Below are 17353 nucleotides of genomic sequence, written 5' to 3'. Positions count from 1 at the left end.
TCAATATACCTACATATTGTGAAATGATTACCCCAATCAAGCTAATTAACATATCTATAGCACAGTCTTTATCCACTTCCCCTCCCTGAGGGCTCACCTGATCTCCTTTCTGAAATTCTATGTCAATTGGTCTTTTCTGTTCGCTGATCTGCCCAGGTGGACCAGGTGGGCCCTGAAGACCTTGTTCGCCCTATTTACACAACAAAGATATAGTGATATTTCATAATCTACTACAAGTAACAATATTATAGGTAAACTATGTCCATCATAAGAAACAGGGGGAGGAACAAGACAGTCCAGGTGCATGTGAAAGGAGAGGCATGAAGGCTGGATGACCAACTTTTGATTACTCACTTTTTCACCTTTGGGTCCCTGGAAATTTAAGCCCATATTCCCCTGGGGAGAGAAGTTTCCATTTAAAGTCTCAATAACAATCAGAAAACCTAACCCACAGGAAACAAATGATGTGAACAGAAAGAACATTACCTTTGGTCCCGGTGGGCCTGGTGGGCCAGGAGGTCCCTTAGAAGACGCAGGAAGGAGGAAAAAAACATTTTAGTATGATGTTTCTTTAAAACTATTTGTTTTTTTTTTAATGTGACAACCCAAAAGGACCTTCAAACTCTTTTTAATTCTGGGGATATAGCTCAGAGATAAAGCAGCTGTGTACTAAAGTGAGGTACCAAGCCAATCCTATTTTTCCCCTCATAATTGTGTTTTCATCAGAGGCACACAGTTCAATTGATTAAAACAACCTAGACAAATGTAGAAAAGTCAGTGACAGGATGAGAATTGGCAGGAGTAGAAAACTAGGATCGATAAATGAGAGGGGAGATAGCGCAAGTCCCCAAACCAAAGAACTTAACTTCAGTGAACATGGTTTTATCAGAATTATGGGAAACAATGAAGTTGATATTTTTTAAAGCACATGCTCAATTTGAATTTCTAATCATGTCTCAGGACATGAAAAATTAAGTAGGCTTTTCTTGGTTACCCTCCATAACTATATGATAAGACCCAATTGTTGAACCCTCCCACTTTAGCTGCAGGATACAGAGAAGTCAATCGCAAACACACAAGGAAACTTTCTCCCTTGTGGCCAGATTTCTCAGTGCCAGCTGGTAAAATGAAGAATGCTGGGAGAGAAAACACATGAGTGTGTCAACCAGTGCTGGGTCCTGCATACTGCAATACCTACCTACCAGATAAGTTTTGCCTACTGGTACAATAGTGGCCTGACTGTTATTGGATAACTAATCATTTTCTGATTGACATTCTAGAGGAATGTCAAACCTCATATTGCAACCCTGGTCAAAAGCCCATAGCACAGGAGGTCTTGGACCCAATGATAGAATATTATTGCAATTTTATTAAACAGTCATGTTTGTCTACATGCCTTTTAGTTATTTATTTTTATACCCATGGACTTGGGTTGTTTTGAAGTTTGGTTAGAAACACTCCTTTTTGTAACAGGGCATAGTCAATGGGAGACATGGATAACTAGTCAAAGTGCTGAGAATAAGAGACTGGGTGTTCAGCCCTAAACTGGACATATCTATCAACTCTCCTGCCCAAAGCTTGGGAGAAGAGAAAGTAGAAAGACTTGGAAATGAGAAGTAGTGCTGTAAACAGTTGCCTTCTAGACATGACATGACTATTGCACTCTTGAAGTCACAAAAACTGGGGTTACCTACATTAGAAAGTCACAAGATCATGTCAGCTAAAATCTCAGCATAGATAGTATAGATGACCTCCAGTCCCCTCTTCTCACTGAGGAGCTAACAGCAGTTGACAGCTGCTAGCGAAGGGGCAATCGCCCTCTACTGAGGATGTGGCGACTCTTAGGATTCCCAGGCTCCCATGGATGGCCTCACTCCCATTTTCAAATGGACAGCAATAATTAGACTTTGGGGGTAACTTTTTTAAAAGCATGAAGCTGGGGGGGGGGGGATGTTGACAGGCATGTGGGGAGAGTTAGAGGTGAGCAACAGGAGAGAAAATGGTCATATTTTATTGTGTATATGTATGAAATTCTTACAAATAAGGACAATAGTTTTAAAATATTAAATAGGCACTTGCCTGCCTATGTATAGTGCTTTTAATATCAGTATTCTCTTTTTACTTCCATATCATACCTCAGTGTCATTTCTAAGACGTTGTTTCCTCTGTTAAATACAGGTTAATTGAAGGAATATTCAGAAGTGTGGAGGGAATCGGTTAATTAGTTTACAAGGGTTAAAGAAATTCAGGGTTTAATAACAGACCCAGATAACACCAATACTGTAACAACAGAATTATGAAAAGGTTCCATGGCCCAGAATTCCCTGATTGCACCACGTTTACAATTAAATCAAACTAATGGGGGAGGGTAGTGGTTAAGTCTTTCTAAGGACTTTCAGTAGGCTTGTCTGGAATGTAGCATACATTATTTCCCCTATTGAAGAGTAAGAACCAATAGTCACAAACAAAAGTGCATTATCCATAAAAGCATAATGAAAATATGAAAATTGTCACTGAAGTACATAGCATATAGGACACAGAAAGGCATATAAAATTACTTTGATGGGAATACAATTTTGTTGTCTTTTTAAGAGGATGGCAGCAAAGGTCTAACTCCAATCTTGACTACAATGAAATCTAAGTATTACAGTAGTATTTATCATCTTTATATTTCCTGCACTGGACAGAACAGGGCCTCATGTGTGCTCAGCAAGCATTCTACCTTAGCTATATGTCCAGCTCCCATTTCTTGTATTTATTTTTATGTATGTATTTTTTCACCTGTATGAATATATAGGGGCTTTGCTTGTTTAGATTCTTTACCATATCAGAGCCAGTGTTAAATAACAAAATTAAAGGCATGGATATTGAAATTAAGTTAACTTTCAAGTAATATAGTCAGTAATTATATCCATGGATCAGAATTCAAAGGAGAAAAAAATACAATTACAGAAACTTACCATTAAACCTGGTGGTCCTGGAGGACCACTTGGCCCTGATATACCCTTGGGACCAGGTGGGCCCTGTTATAAATGGAGTAAAGAAAAGTATGTTAGAATGTGGGGCTTCTGCTCTAAGTTAAACAAGTGCTGTCTTCATGATCACAGTGGGACAGATTAAATGTTACATTCCTTAACAAAAGGAGGATATGGACAGAGCCATCCCAGCCGATTTTATATTTAGGCCTTAGTCATACAAAGCCTCAAGATGTTATGGATGATCTAGGGTCAGGGACTGGGAAGCCTAGAGAAAGGGAGAGCTCCCTACATGGCTTCAGGAAAGCCCTGCTACATCCTGGGTAAAGACTTTTCAGTGTGGCTTTTAGGTCACTTGCACTCCTCTTAGTAACTTATTGTCAATTCTAAGTAAGTCTAATAAACTCACTGGTTCTCAGGGTGATAGATATCGCTTAGTCACCTCTCTCGCCCTCCCCCCTAGGAAAAAATCCTCAAAAACAGAGAAATCATTAATTCTATTTTCTCATGTTATTAAGAAAGGAAACCAGTAAACAATATATTTTAAAGACTATATTTTATCAATTTTAATGAGGAAAGAAGTATGAAAAACAAAATCCCTAAACTCAACCCTTTACCTCATCATATAAAGAAATAAATGTATGCAAGTTAAGTTATTTTCATAAGTCTATAACCCTGCAATACTATCAGGGCTTAAAAATTGTACAAATAGAAGGGCTAAGTAGCTTAAAAGGTAACTCAATAAGAGAGATGGGGTACAGCTTTCAGCAAGATTATGTTCTACAATGATAGACAAAAACATGATAAATACATAATGAAAAAAGAAAAAAAATGAACCATAGCAAAACAATACGAATGAACCTTAACAAGCCAAGGAAAACAGATGCATTGCAGCAGATTACGTGACTATCACATACTGTAAAGGAAAGCTGATACAGTTGAGGGAATAAAGCAACTTTAAACAGTTTGCTCAGGCTCCTAGTTATATATTGAGGCAATCAAGAAGGCTGTGGCTTCCAGGTAACATTGTATTGATTCAAAATTATTTGTAACTTTCTGTTGGGTTTAGTAGTGTTCCTAGGTGTTCATTTTGTGTTATCTCAGCATATATTCTGCATATGATCTGTTATACTTTATCTTAAATATTCATTAAAAATTATATGTATGATTAAGGAGAATATTTGAATGAACTTAAGAGATTATGACTAGTAATGTCAGGTAAAGAATAAAAAATGAACAAATGAAAAAAATCTCCAAAATTGTATCTTTGTGATCAAACAGTAAAACCTCCTGATTTGTATTTTTGATAAAGGGATTGATTTTCATAAACTATAATGAACTTCCTCATCTATAAATACTCAAAAGTCATTACTGTCTCTGTATATTATCTATAAACTAACACAATCTTTTTGTAAGATTACATTTGATGTTTACCATGCATAAATTGCATTCCTTCAACCTTCAGTGTCTGCTCAGATATCATGCATAATTGATACTGTTATAAATGGCAATTTTAACATCTTAAAAGAGAGATCGATAATTTTATTTGTTAAAAAACATTTATGGTCAACCCTACTGCTACCTATAGCAGAAGAAGAATGTCAGAAATTATTTTTGATGCAAACTTCTGTTGCCACATACACAAATACCCACAGACACTGGATACATAGATAAAAGAAAACAAATATGCCTTGTAAAAACTTTTACTTTAAAATAGAAGGAATGCATTGAGACCTTAAGAACTTCAGGTGATAATTTGTATAACTAAAACAGCAACAGTGAGTATAGAAGGTCAGGACTCATATGATCCTATGTTTTAATCATGTAATAAAGAAAAAATTCCCCATACTCTTACTTGTATTCCAGGAGGACCTGGGTATCCTTGATTACCCTTTGGTCCTGGCAGTGGTGACATGATTATACTGCCTGGTTCCCCCTAAAAGAAACCAACAGTGTAAGTTAAAATCATTATTATACATGAGAAACAGCAAGAAGGTAAAAAGACATTCTGAGAGTTCATTTTAGTACATAAATAAGTGAAAGACTGAGCACACCGGTAATTTCATGAACAAATTTACCTTTGAAAAGTCAATTAAGAAGTATCCATGGTATACCAATGTACAGTAGATTTATTAGGAGTTTGTGGCACTTTTAGTTATTCATTAATTAGAAATATGCATTAGATATAAAGTGTTTGTGGAGCATTGTGTTAGGCTCTGGACACTTAGTAATAAAGAAGTAGAGCCTCTTTTCTCCTGAGGCTAAAAACATAATGGAGAAATATAAAACATAACAAGTAAACAAGACGGTAGTGTGTTCTGTTGCAGTCTATAAAGTAAAGCAAAATGGCATAGTGAGCGATAAATAAGTAATAAAAATAGTTAACTAGGCAGTCATATTAGAGTAATGTGAAAAGAGTATGTAACTCTCAGCCGAAAGAATAAGCATAATTTCCCACAAATGACTAAAAGCTGCACTGGCTCACTGGTAGAGTGCTTATCTAGCATGCATGAAAGTCTGTCATAAAAAAAATAATAGAAAATTAAAATTCTCAAATGAGCTAAATTCAGACCAGTGAGACTAGTGATCAAAGGAAAAATGTCTTAAAATAAGGCTGTTGCTACAACAATGACCCACATGACAAGATATGCACATGGGTAAGTGGCATTGATGTTATAGAGGTGTCCAACTGCCCTGTGATTTGTTTTAAGGCACACTTCCCAGGATAAATTCTTGACTGTTAGTGTAAGTCTGACTAAGAACACATTGAAAGGAAGCTCATTGGCTCCAGGGTGTATATCTAGGACCATAGTATCAAATTTCCCTCTAAATTCCAATTGCTCTACTCATTAGATCTTATCAGTTTAACCTTTAGATCCAATGAGAGAAATGTCTTTGTGTGCTTGACAATGGTTAATGCAGAGTGCATAACTGATCAAAGTATAGAGAATGACTGTCATGGGTATTTTATTAAGTGGTATGCTCAGTCATAATGGAGACATTCATATCACACCCCTTCTTCCAAGATTTAGGGGACTTAATGGAAAGGGAGGGGTGTAGAAAATTTATAAGTACAAGACATTAAGAAGGACTGGGGCAACATAGTGTGTTCTGGACATAATGTAATTCATGGTGGTTGTAGTTGCTTGCACAAGAATAACTAGGTCATCATTGCAGTATTGAGGGAGGTGGGCCTTATAAGACCCCATCCACTAGATGAGAGAAGTTAGTGACAACAGATGGCATCTAGGTGAAGGAGAGTCCATTTCCTTTAAGGGTATGGCTCTTGACAGGATGATCATGCTTCAGTGGTTGGACTTAAACCCATGAGAATATGGACAGCACACACTGAACTCAATGGGCTATGAGAGAAGAGAGGACTTGGAATGTGGGAGAGTGGAGATAGACGTGGAAGAGTTGGGGCTAGGCATAATTCAAAATATGGTGAATGTACATGTTTCCAAGAATTAATAAGTATATATAATTTAAAAGTTATGTAGTGTATAATAACACAAACTATATATATGTTATATTCATATATATATAGTTTGTTCATGTATTATATGAATATATATATGTGTATATATATGTATATATATATATAGTGAATACACTATATATACACATACATACGTCTTGGAGATATTTGAGCAGAGATTTTTAAGGAGGGTGTTGAACTCATAAATCTTGAACTCAGAAAAAAAATCTAATTTGAAGATTTCAATGTAGATGGCCAGTAACTACCTAATCAATAAATGCCTTGAACATTATTAATATTACCAGGCATAGAAGAGCAGGAAGAGTCAGGTTTGTGTCTTAATGGCTGCTGGACAGAACAGAATGAACTTGTACTAAAGAGTGAAGGTCTATCAGATGCAGAAGAAATGCTAGGAGACTAGAGTGTTACAGAAACCAAGGATAAAGAAGAGATAATCATCTAGAGATATTCAGCAGTCAGCCCTAGCAAAATACAATCAGATAAAGCCTGAATGTGTTAGAAAAGAGAGATTTGAGCACAATGCACACTTCTTTTTCAAGAATTACATTATATAAGATTGCATAGTATACTGCTTAAACAATATACTCTCCATATGTATCCATTTGGAGACTGAACTTACAGTAATATTCTACTGCAGTTGTAGACATTCTACATATTTTATTCACACTGCTTATCTTCTTAGCATGTGATGCTTACCTTCATACCTGGGATCCCAGGAGGTCCCTATTATTAAAAGAAAGAAGGAAATTTTGTGCAAATTTGACTGTTATAAACAAAAAATATGATGTACATATGAATATAACATAAAGGAGAACAAAATGAATAAACTTTTATAGGGTCACTTTAGAATATTTTATATTAGAGGATTTTATAGGTAAAATTTATACTAGCCATCACAGAATCCTTGGCTTTAATCTGCAGGAAGTCTTTTTGCCAGTTAATCTTTGAAATTCTCTAGTTTACACTTTAAATATGTGATGCTGTTCCATTTGAGTAAACTCTGTATTCACACTTTTTCTGTTCTGTTACTTCTTGAATTCATTTTAATCCTGAAGTGTAGAACTTACTGGAGGACCTTGTAAACCAGGAAAGCCCGGACTGCCTGGAAATCCACGTTCTCCCTGGGAGTTAAAAAGGAAGAGTGTAGAGAAAAAAGAAACAGTGAAAATTTGTACGACAAATGCATACCAGATCACCAAAATGTCATTAGCATCCCCTTTCCAATAACTTCAGAATCAACTGTCTGTGGCAATTCAACCTACCAAGCCGAACACTCTTATTCGTACTCATCTACCCCAACCAAATCTAAGGAGAAAACAGTCTCACTGTCATATTCTTTTGAAAAATCTACTTTGAGCCCATCACACCACAGATTTCCAATAACCATCACATTTAATTGTTAATGATTTGCTGCAAGTTCCTGATCAGGTACTGTACAAATTCTTATTAAAAACTTACCATTTCACTTTCCTCTTATTGTAAACTATTTCAATTTTTTTTCAAAATGTAAAACATGGCAAGGAATAAAGCTAGTGATAGCACCAAGAATACAGTAACAACGGTTTTAGAAATTGCAGGCCATTAGATTTCTTAGGTACCCAATCTTTTTCATTCACTATTGCAAAGTAGGAACATAGACATTTGGTTTGAAAACAAGTTAAAATTGAGATAGAAGAAAATTAATTCAAATTCTTTCCAAATGCCTATGTATGCTATAGCAATTCTAGAAACAAACATGTCAGAGGCTTAAAGGGGCAAAATTACTACCCCACTGTGCTTTTGAATCACTATGCAATGGCCTTCTCTGAATCACCTTTTATAGATGGACAAAGTAGGTCCAATGAATCTACAGACTGCCATATCCGGAGATCCATCCCATAATCAGCTTCCAAACGCTGACACCATTGCATACACTAGCAAGATTTTATCGAAAGGACCCAGATGTAGCTGTCTCTTGTGAGATTATGCCGGGGCCTAGCAAACACAGAAGTGGATGCTCACAGTCAGCTATTGGATAGATCACAGGGCTCCCAATGGAAGAGCTAGAGAAAATACCCAAGGAGCTAAAGGGATCTGCAACCCTATAGGTGGAACAACATTATGAACTAACCAGTACCCCGGAGCTCTTGACTCTAGCTGCATATGTATCAAAAGATGGCCTACTCAGCCATCAGTGGAAAGAGAGGCTCATTGTTCATGCAAACTTTATATGCCTCAGTGCAGGGGAATGCCAGGGCCAAGAAGTGGGAGTGGGTGTGTAGGGGAGCGAGGGGGAGGGTATGGGGGACTTTTGGGATAGCACTGGAAATATAAATGAAGAAAATACCTAATAAAAAATAAACTAGGTCCAATGACATTAGAAAAGAATCCATACATTGTGGATGCAACATTAGGAATCAAATTTTACATACCTAGTGAGAAGGGTAAAAAAAGTCTAACCAGTCACCATGTACGATAAAATTACTTAATTTATATAAAACTTATTCCATAAATGATGCCCTAAAACATAAATTAATTGTTAGATATATGAAAAGACCACTTTGTGAAAAATATCTCTTTCACCATAAATATATCTGCATGTGCATTTGGTTTCTTTATTTAAAACTTTGAATACTAGTTTTCTTGTTGCAAAAGGTATGCTAGCAAACACACATGCATGCATACATACCAAACACACACACACACACACACACACACACACACACACACACACACACACACACACAAGAAAAGGAACAAAGTAAAACATAGCTATGCCACCAGAATAGGAACAAAATAGTTCACTTTCTTTTTTTTTATTTCAAAGCCTTTAACAGCCTATCTCTTTATTCATCAATTGTATATTACTCCATCACCATAGTTCACTTTCTTATGAAATGTGTTATACAAACAAAATTCCTATTGGTCCAACCATCAAAGACTGTCTCAGCTAGAATGAAGAACATAAATAAATTTCTCAATTCCAGATATTTGCCTTAATGATCTACACATTATAGGGTTGCAGACCCCTTTAGCTTCTTGGGTACTTTCTCTAGCTCCTTTGTTAGGGGCCCTGTGTTCCATCCGATAGATGACTGTGAGCATCCACTTCTGTATTTGTCAGGCATTGGCATAGACTCACAAGAGATAGCTATATCAGGGTCCTGTCAGCAAAATCTTTCTGGCATTTGCAATAGTGTCTGGGTTTGGTGGTTGTATATGGGATGGATCCCAGGGTATGGCAGTCTCTGGATGGTCTTTCCTTCTGTCTCAGCTCCAAACTTTGTCTCTGTAACTCTTTCCATGGAAATTTTGTTCCCCATTCTAAGAAGGAGCGAAGTTTCATGTGTTTTGCAAATTGTATCTTGGATATTCTAAGTTTCTGGGCTAATATACACTTATCAGTGAGTGCATACCATGTGTGTTCTTTTGTGATTGGGTTACCTCACTCAGGATGATATCCTCCAGATGCATCCATTTGCCTAAGAATTTCATGAATTCATTGTTTTTAATAGCTGAGTAGTACTCCATTGTGTAAATGTTTCACTAACCAGTACTCCCCAGAGCTGTGTCTCTAGTTGAATATGTAGCAGAGGATGGCCTAGACTCCCATCAATAGGCCTTTGGTATTACAAAGATCATATGCCCCAGTACAGGGGAATGCCAGGGCCAGGAAGCAGGAGTGGGTGGGTTGGGGAGCAGGGCAGGGGGGGAGGGTATAGGGGGCTTTGGGGATAGCATTTGAAATGTAAATGAAGAAGATATCTAATAAAAATGTAAAAAATCTAAACATTAAAAAAATTATGCCGGGCATGGTGGTGCATGCCTTTAATCCCAGCACTCAGGAGGCAGAGGCAGGCGGATTTCTGAGTTCGAGGCCAGCCTGGTCTACAAAGTGAGTTCCAGGACAGCCAGAGCTATATAGAGAAACCCTGTCTCAAAATATATATATATAATTGTTGCGACAAACATGGTGCACATTTAGTTCCCAGAACTTGGGAGATAGAGGCCCGGTGAATTTCTGTGAGTCTGAGGCTAGCCAGAGCTACATAGTGGGACTCTGTGTTAAGAAAAAAAAAATATTATTGTTGGCAAGGGTTACAGAGACCTGAGAAATACTGGGTTTAAAAGTAATATGTTCAATTTATGTATGTTTTTAAAATCTCAGAAAACATGTTCCTTGTATTGCAGGAAGTTAACTAAAGTGTATACCCTAATGTAAAAATCTGGGATATGACATTAATTTTAAAATATAGTATAGATCTAGTTTTGTAGAATCTTATGCACAAAACATAAAATGCTAAAAGGATAAACATAAAGTAATGGTGCATTTACTTAAGAAAAGAAAAAACAAGAAATAAAAAAATCAAATGCTATAAAATATCATTTTATAATAAGAACATTTTCCTCATTATGTATTGCTATGTCTTAATGTTAAATTGTTGACTCCAAACAAGAAAAGTACCATTATCTAAAGCTTTGGGGTTTTTAAATTGTTAAGTGCACCATTTTTGTTGATGAAAAAATTGTATTTTTCACAGTGACAGTTAAGGAAGTTAAAAAATAAAGCATGAATCAAATCACTGAGATGGTTCAGTAGATAAAGGTGTCTGTTGCCAAAGTGCAGACAATCTGAATTTGATACCCATAGTCCACAAGGTAGAAAGAGCTAAATACCCACAAGCTGTCCTCTGAACCCCATGTGTGCTCGGTGGCATACATCGGTTTCTTCCTCCACGGCATCAATAACATACAATTTTTTTAAGCTTAAAACATGAAGTATTCAAAATTTTAAATAGCACGTATTTTAAAAATCAAAATTAGTAAGATATTACCAAGTATTACCCATAACAACTTCTATAGTATGTGAAACACACAAGTCTTAATCCATTTTTAATATTTATAATACTTTACACAAAGACTTTTAAAATACCCCCTAACCCAATTCAGTATCCTCACTAGTTAAACAGGTTTAAATAAATTACTGAAATTTAATATACTGAAAATGTTGTCTTAGACACAAAATGACCCTGTCTCTTTTTAGATTTTAATCAACAATCTGTTTACAATTAAGTTGAAAAAAAAAAAAAACCAACCTCACCTTGGTTCCATTGCATCCAGGGATACCTTGAGGTCCTGGAGCCCCATCATGGCCTGGCATCCCCTTTGAAAAGGCATATAACACACTTATAATATTTCTTATATTACTTCTTAGGGGGATTTTAAAAGAATAAAAACCATACTTACAGGAAGACCTGGTGTCCCTGGAAATCCAGGAAGTCCAGGAGGACCCTATAATAATAAAGAAATCGCTTGATTAAATGACAAAGCTATTACAAAATGTGCCTCATTGTTACCAATCACTGTTGGTTTAATAATTAGTAACACTCTTTCACAGAGTTGTCTTTAAAATTCCTTTTACAGAAAACTAGAGTCTCCTGTTTGTAAGCACATTTTCTTCATTACAGTTAGCAGCGGAAAGCAAAGCAGTGAATGAAATGTCTGTCTTTAGGGTTGCAGACCCCTTCAGCTCCTTGGGTGCTTTCTCTAGCTTCACCATTGGGGGCCCTGTGTTCCATCTTATAGATGACTGTGAGCATCCACTTCTGTATTTGCCAGGCACTGGTATAGCCTCATATGAGACAGCTATACCAGGGTCCCTTCAGCAAAATCTTTCTGGCATATGCAATAGTGTCTGGGTTTGGTGACTGACTATGGGATGGATCCCCGGGTGGGGTAGTCTCTGGATAGTCCATCCTTTTGTCTTAGCTCCAAACTTTGTCTCTGTAACTCCTTACATGGGTAATTTGTTCCCAATCTAAGGAGGAATGAAGTATCCACCCATTGGTCTTCCCTCTTCTTGATTTTCTTGTGTTTTGCAAATTGTATGTTGGGTGTTGGAACAACAATATGAACTAACCAGTACCCCCAGAGCTCATGTCTCTAGCTGCATATGTAGCAGAAGATGGCCTAGTCGGCCATCACTGGGAAGAGAGGCCCCTTGGTCTTGCAAACTTTATATGCCCCAGTACAGGGGAATGCCAGGGCCAAGAAGTGGGAGTGGGTGGGTAGGGGAGCAGGGCAGAGGGAGGGTATAGGGAACTTTCGGGATAGCATTTGAAATGAATATAAAGAAAATAACTAAAATAAATAAATAAATAGATAGATAGATAGATAGATAGATAGATAGATAGATAGATAGATAGATAGATAGAAATGCCTGTCTTTACAGATAAAATTCTTTCAGGTTTGTGAATAATAAATTTACTAGGAGATGAGAGGGCAACAAATGGATCTCTCTCTGAGGACATTAATATAACTAACCCCAAGCATCTTTCAATTAAATCTCCTTGTTGGGATCAGTAAAATAGAACTCGACAACTATTTCTGTTGGTGAGGACATAGGGAAACTCGTTCTCTTGCCTGTGGTGAGAACATGGGAATTTGGAATATCTACCAAAACAATACAACATATCCTGTAACATAACAATTCACTTCTGTGCACCCATCCCAAAGGACACTACAAATTAGAAAACACAGTGTTCTGCTTTAGGTTTGTTATTGCAGCGCTATTGGATCAATGCTTGGAGGGAAAACAAAAAAAAAAAAAAGCAGAGGATGCTTCTGAAAGACTTGTATGGCAGCAAGCAAGGACGTCTCAGTGATCAATGACTTCTGTAAAAGTGACAATGGGCAAGAAGCAAACTTGAAAAGACTCCTAACAGATTAAGGGTGGTACAAAATGGCTTTCAAAAAACTAATGTGTATGGTGCTGCATACCTTTAATATCAGCACTGCCAGTGATCGTGAGTCTAGCCAAGTCTACAAAGTGAGAACTTACCTCAAAAACGTAATAGCTTCAATTGATTGAAACATTACATTTTATGAATTGGTTATTTAAAAAAAAAAAGCCAAAACGTTCCTTGATCACTACTTCAAGAAGTGATAGATGTTCATTAATTTATTAAAATACCAGCTAAAAATGGTGGCCCGAGGAAGTGTAGAGTAAATGAAAAGTAATCTTTAAATTGTTAATATAAGACAAGAGTATAGTGGTTAATAGTCATGGAGACATACTGAAGTTTCATTTGCAAAGTGAAAGATGTGAGGGATTGACTTTAAAACATTTGCAAAAATGGTGGTTGTTTGGAGACTAAGTAAAATGGCAAAGTGTTCTATTGTTTTGAGGGTAGAAATAAGCACAAGGATGTTGTGTCCTCTCTTTGTCTAAACTTATTTTATTTTCTACTTTTAAACTTTGTATATCAACAATAGTCTGTAATCTGACACCTAAAAGTCCATACTGTATCAAGCATCTCTAAAGTTGTACTTCAGAAAGAGGGTCTATAAGAACACTCCAAGATATCCGGAAGAAGCTGTTAATAGAATGACAAGTTCTTTTTAGTTTCCACTGTGCTTATCACAGGTAGGTATTTATGGCTATTTGAGATATTGTGTAATTATGAAGATCTTTAATGGTACATATGATATGAATTTACTACAAAAATCATAGTTATACCTGTCAGATTAAACTAAAGATTTTGGACTAGAGAGTTGGCTCAAGGGTTAAGAGCACCCTCTGCTCTTCCAGAGGTCTCTCAGTTCAACTCCCAGCAACCACATCATGGCTCAGAGCCATCTGTGATGGGATCTGATGCCCTCTTCTGGTGAGTCTAAAGACAGTGACAGTGCATTCATATACATAAAATAAATCTTAACTAAAGATTTTGACTTTCTTGTCTTTTTTGTTCAATACTATATCCACTCCAGTTATAAACACCACATAAGGCAACTGAGATGGATTTTCATTTTGGATTGGTTGTTTACATTTTTTGAGAAGTAGTCAAAATTCCATACCCAGTACTGATCCACCAAGTTGGGATACTACAAGCTGCTAAAAATTATATAGCCAATATAATGTTTTTAAAGTTTGTGCAAGTTTTTAATCTAAATATTTAAATATCAAATAATTTAAAAATGTGAAAGTTGTGATAAGAATCCACATATAAGCATGTTATGTAGCCATCCATGCATCTAATAGTCAAAGTAAGAGACATTTCTCTATAAACAGAAGTTTGGAGCTAAAAGAGATATTCTGGCATGTGAAGAAACTGGGGTTCACAGAAGATAGAACTTATCTTTGAAAACTACCACTATTGGTAACCCAGTATCCTCTAATTCTAAAACCAGCCATATACTAACCAGATACTGGTTGGTATTAGCAGTTAACTTGTCAGACTCGAGAATCAACCTGAGAGATGGCTCTCTGGGCATGCCTGTGGGGAATTATCAATTGTTGTGGGAAGAATTATCTTAATTGTGGACAGGTCCATTCCTTAATCTTGGGGATCTTGAACTGAATAAAATGGATGAAAGTAAGCTGTGCACTAGTATGAGTGTATTCATACTGCTCTGCATCTGATTGTGAAAGTAGTGTGGGGGAGGCGACCTCAGCCTCAGCAGCAGCGGTCGCCATCTGGGTTCCGGGACTCCGCGGGACCTAGGAAATTAGTCTGAACAGGTTAGAGGGTGCACCAGAGAACCGGACAGCTTCTGGGACGGGCGGAAGCACAGAGCCGCTGAGGCAGCAGCCTGGGCGGGCCGCAGATAACCGGCCACCATCCGGACCAGAGGACAGGTGTCCGCCTGGCTTGGGAGGCGACCTCAGCCTCAGCAGCAGCGGTCGCCATCTGGGTTCCGGGACTCCGCGGGACCTAGGAAATTAGTCTGAACAGGTTAGAGGGTGCACCAGAGAACCGGACAGCTTCTGGGACGGGCGGAAGCACAGAGCCGCTGAGGCAGCAGCCTGGGCGGGCCGCAGATAACCGGCCACCATCCGGACCAGAGGACAGGTGTCCGCCTGGCTTGGGAGGCGACCTCAGCCTCAGCAGCAGCGGTCGCCATCTGGGTTCCGGGACTCCGCGGGACCTAGGAAATTAGTCTGAACAGGTTAGAGGGTGCACCAGAGAACTGGACAGCTTCTGGGACGGGCGGAAGCACAGAGCCGCTGAGGCAGCAGCCTGGGCGGGCCGCAGATAACCGGCCACCATCCGGACCAGAGGACAGGTGTCCGCCTGGCTTGGGAGGCAACCTCAGCCTCAGCAGCAGCGGTCGCCATCTGGGTTCCGGGACTCCGCGGGACCTAGGAAATTAGTCTGAACAGGTTAGAGGGTGCACCAGAGAACCGGACAGCTTCTGGGACGGGCGGAAGCACAGAGCCGCTGAGGCAGCAGCCTGGGCGGGCCGCAGATAACCGGCCACCATCCGGACCAGAGGACAGGTGTCCGCCTGGCTTGGGAGGCGGCCTCAGCCTCAGCAGCAGCAGTCGCCATCTTGGTTCCGGGACTCAGCAGAACTTAGGAAATTAGTCTGAACAGGTTAGAGGGTGCGCCAGAGAACCTGACAGCTTCTGGGACGGGCAGAAGCACAGAGCCGCTGAGGCAGCAGCCTGGGCGGGCCGCAGACAACCGGCCACCATCCGGACCAGAGGACAGGTGTCCGCCTGGCTTGGGAGGCGACCTCAGCCTCAGCAGCAGCGGTCGCCATCTGGGTTCCGGGACTCCGCGGGACCTAGGAAATTAGTCTGAACAGGTTAGAGGGTGCACCAGAGAACCGGACAGCTTCTGGGACGGGCGGAAGCACAGAGCCGCTGAGGCAGCAGCCGGGGCGGGCCGCAGATAACCGGCCACCATCCGGACCAGAGGACAGGTGTCCGCCTGGCTTGGGAGGCGACCTCAGCCTCAGCAGCAGCGGTCGCCATCTTGGTTCCGGGACTCAGCAGAATTTAGGAAATTAGTCTGAACAGGTTAGAGGGTGTGCCAGAGAACCGGACAGCTTCTGGAACGGGCAGAAGCACAGAGCCGCTGAGGCAGCAGCCTGGGCGGGCCGCAGATAACCGGCCACCATCCGGACCAGAGGACAGGTGTCCGCCTGGCTCGGGAGACGGCCTCGGCCTCAGGAGCAGCGGTCACCATCTTGGTTCCAGGACTCCCTGGAACTTAGGATTTTAGTCTGCACAGGTGAGAGTCTGCACCACAGAAGCTGACAGCTTCTGGGAACTGCCAAAGCAACACAGTGTCTGAGAAAGGTCCTGTTTTGGGCCTTCTTCTTCGGCCAGGAGGAGGTCCAAATACAAGATATCTGCGCACCTTCCCTATAAGAGAGCTTGCCAGCAGAGAGTGCTCTGAGCACTGAAACTCAGAGGAGAGAATCTGTCTCCCAGGTCTGCTGAGAGACGGTAACAGAATCACCAGAAGAACAATCTCTAAACAGAGTCAACTATAACTACTAACTCCAGAGATTACCAGATGGCGAAAGGTAAACGGAGGAATCCTACTAACAGGAACCAAGACCACTCACCATCATCAGAACCCAGTACTCCCACTTCGCCCAGTCCAGGGCACCCCAACACACCCGAAAACCTAGACCTAGATTTAAAAGCATATCTCATGATGATGGTAGAGGACATCAAGAAGGACTTTAATAAATCACTTAAAGAAATACAGGAGAACACTGCTAAAGAGTTACAAGTCCTTAAAGAAAAACAGGAAAACACAATCAAACAGGTAGAAGTCCTTACAGAAAAAGAGGAAAAAACATACAAACAGGTGATGGAAATGAACAAAACCATACTAGACCTAAAAAGGGAAGTAGAAACAATAAAGAAAACTCAAAGTGAGGCAACACTGGAGATAGAAACCCTAGGAAAGAAATCTGGAACCATAGATTTGAGCATCAGCAACAGAATACAAGAGATGGAAGAGAGAATCTCAGGTGCAGAAGATTCCATAGAGAACATCGGCACAACAATCAAAGAAAATGGAAAATGCAAAAAGATCCTAACTCAAAATATCCAGGAAATCCAGGACACAATGAGAAGACCAAACCTACGGATAATAGG

The 17353-nt window shown here is 39.4% G+C and overlaps 1 protein-coding gene across 5 annotated transcripts in view; it reads right to left on the bottom strand.

The window, feature by feature from the left end:
* Col4a5 (collagen, type IV, alpha 5) overlaps positions 1-17353 on the bottom strand; it is a 213867-nt gene that overhangs the window by 105654 nt on the left and 90860 nt on the right. For all 5 annotated transcript variants that reach the window (XM_006528696.3, XM_006528697.4, XM_017318372.2 and 2 more), the window contains 9 exons: positions 11701-11745; positions 11555-11617; positions 7542-7595; positions 7171-7197; positions 4831-4911; positions 2961-3023; positions 487-522; positions 355-396; positions 98-190 (listed from right to left, as the gene is read on the bottom strand). In XM_006528696.3, coding sequence (XP_006528759.1) covers positions 98-190; positions 355-396; positions 487-522; positions 2961-3023; positions 4831-4911; positions 7171-7197; positions 7542-7595; positions 11555-11617; positions 11701-11745 — 504 coding nt within the window. The remainder of the gene's footprint in view (positions 1-97; positions 191-354; positions 397-486; positions 523-2960; positions 3024-4830; positions 4912-7170; positions 7198-7541; positions 7596-11554; positions 11618-11700; positions 11746-17353) is intronic.

Source organism: Mus musculus, chromosome X, assembly GCF_000001635.26.
Source record: "Mus musculus strain C57BL/6J chromosome X, GRCm38.p6 C57BL/6J".
Taxonomy (NCBI): Eukaryota; Metazoa; Chordata; class Mammalia; order Rodentia; family Muridae; genus Mus; species Mus musculus.
This window is presented reverse-complemented; position numbering and strand designations above follow the sequence as displayed.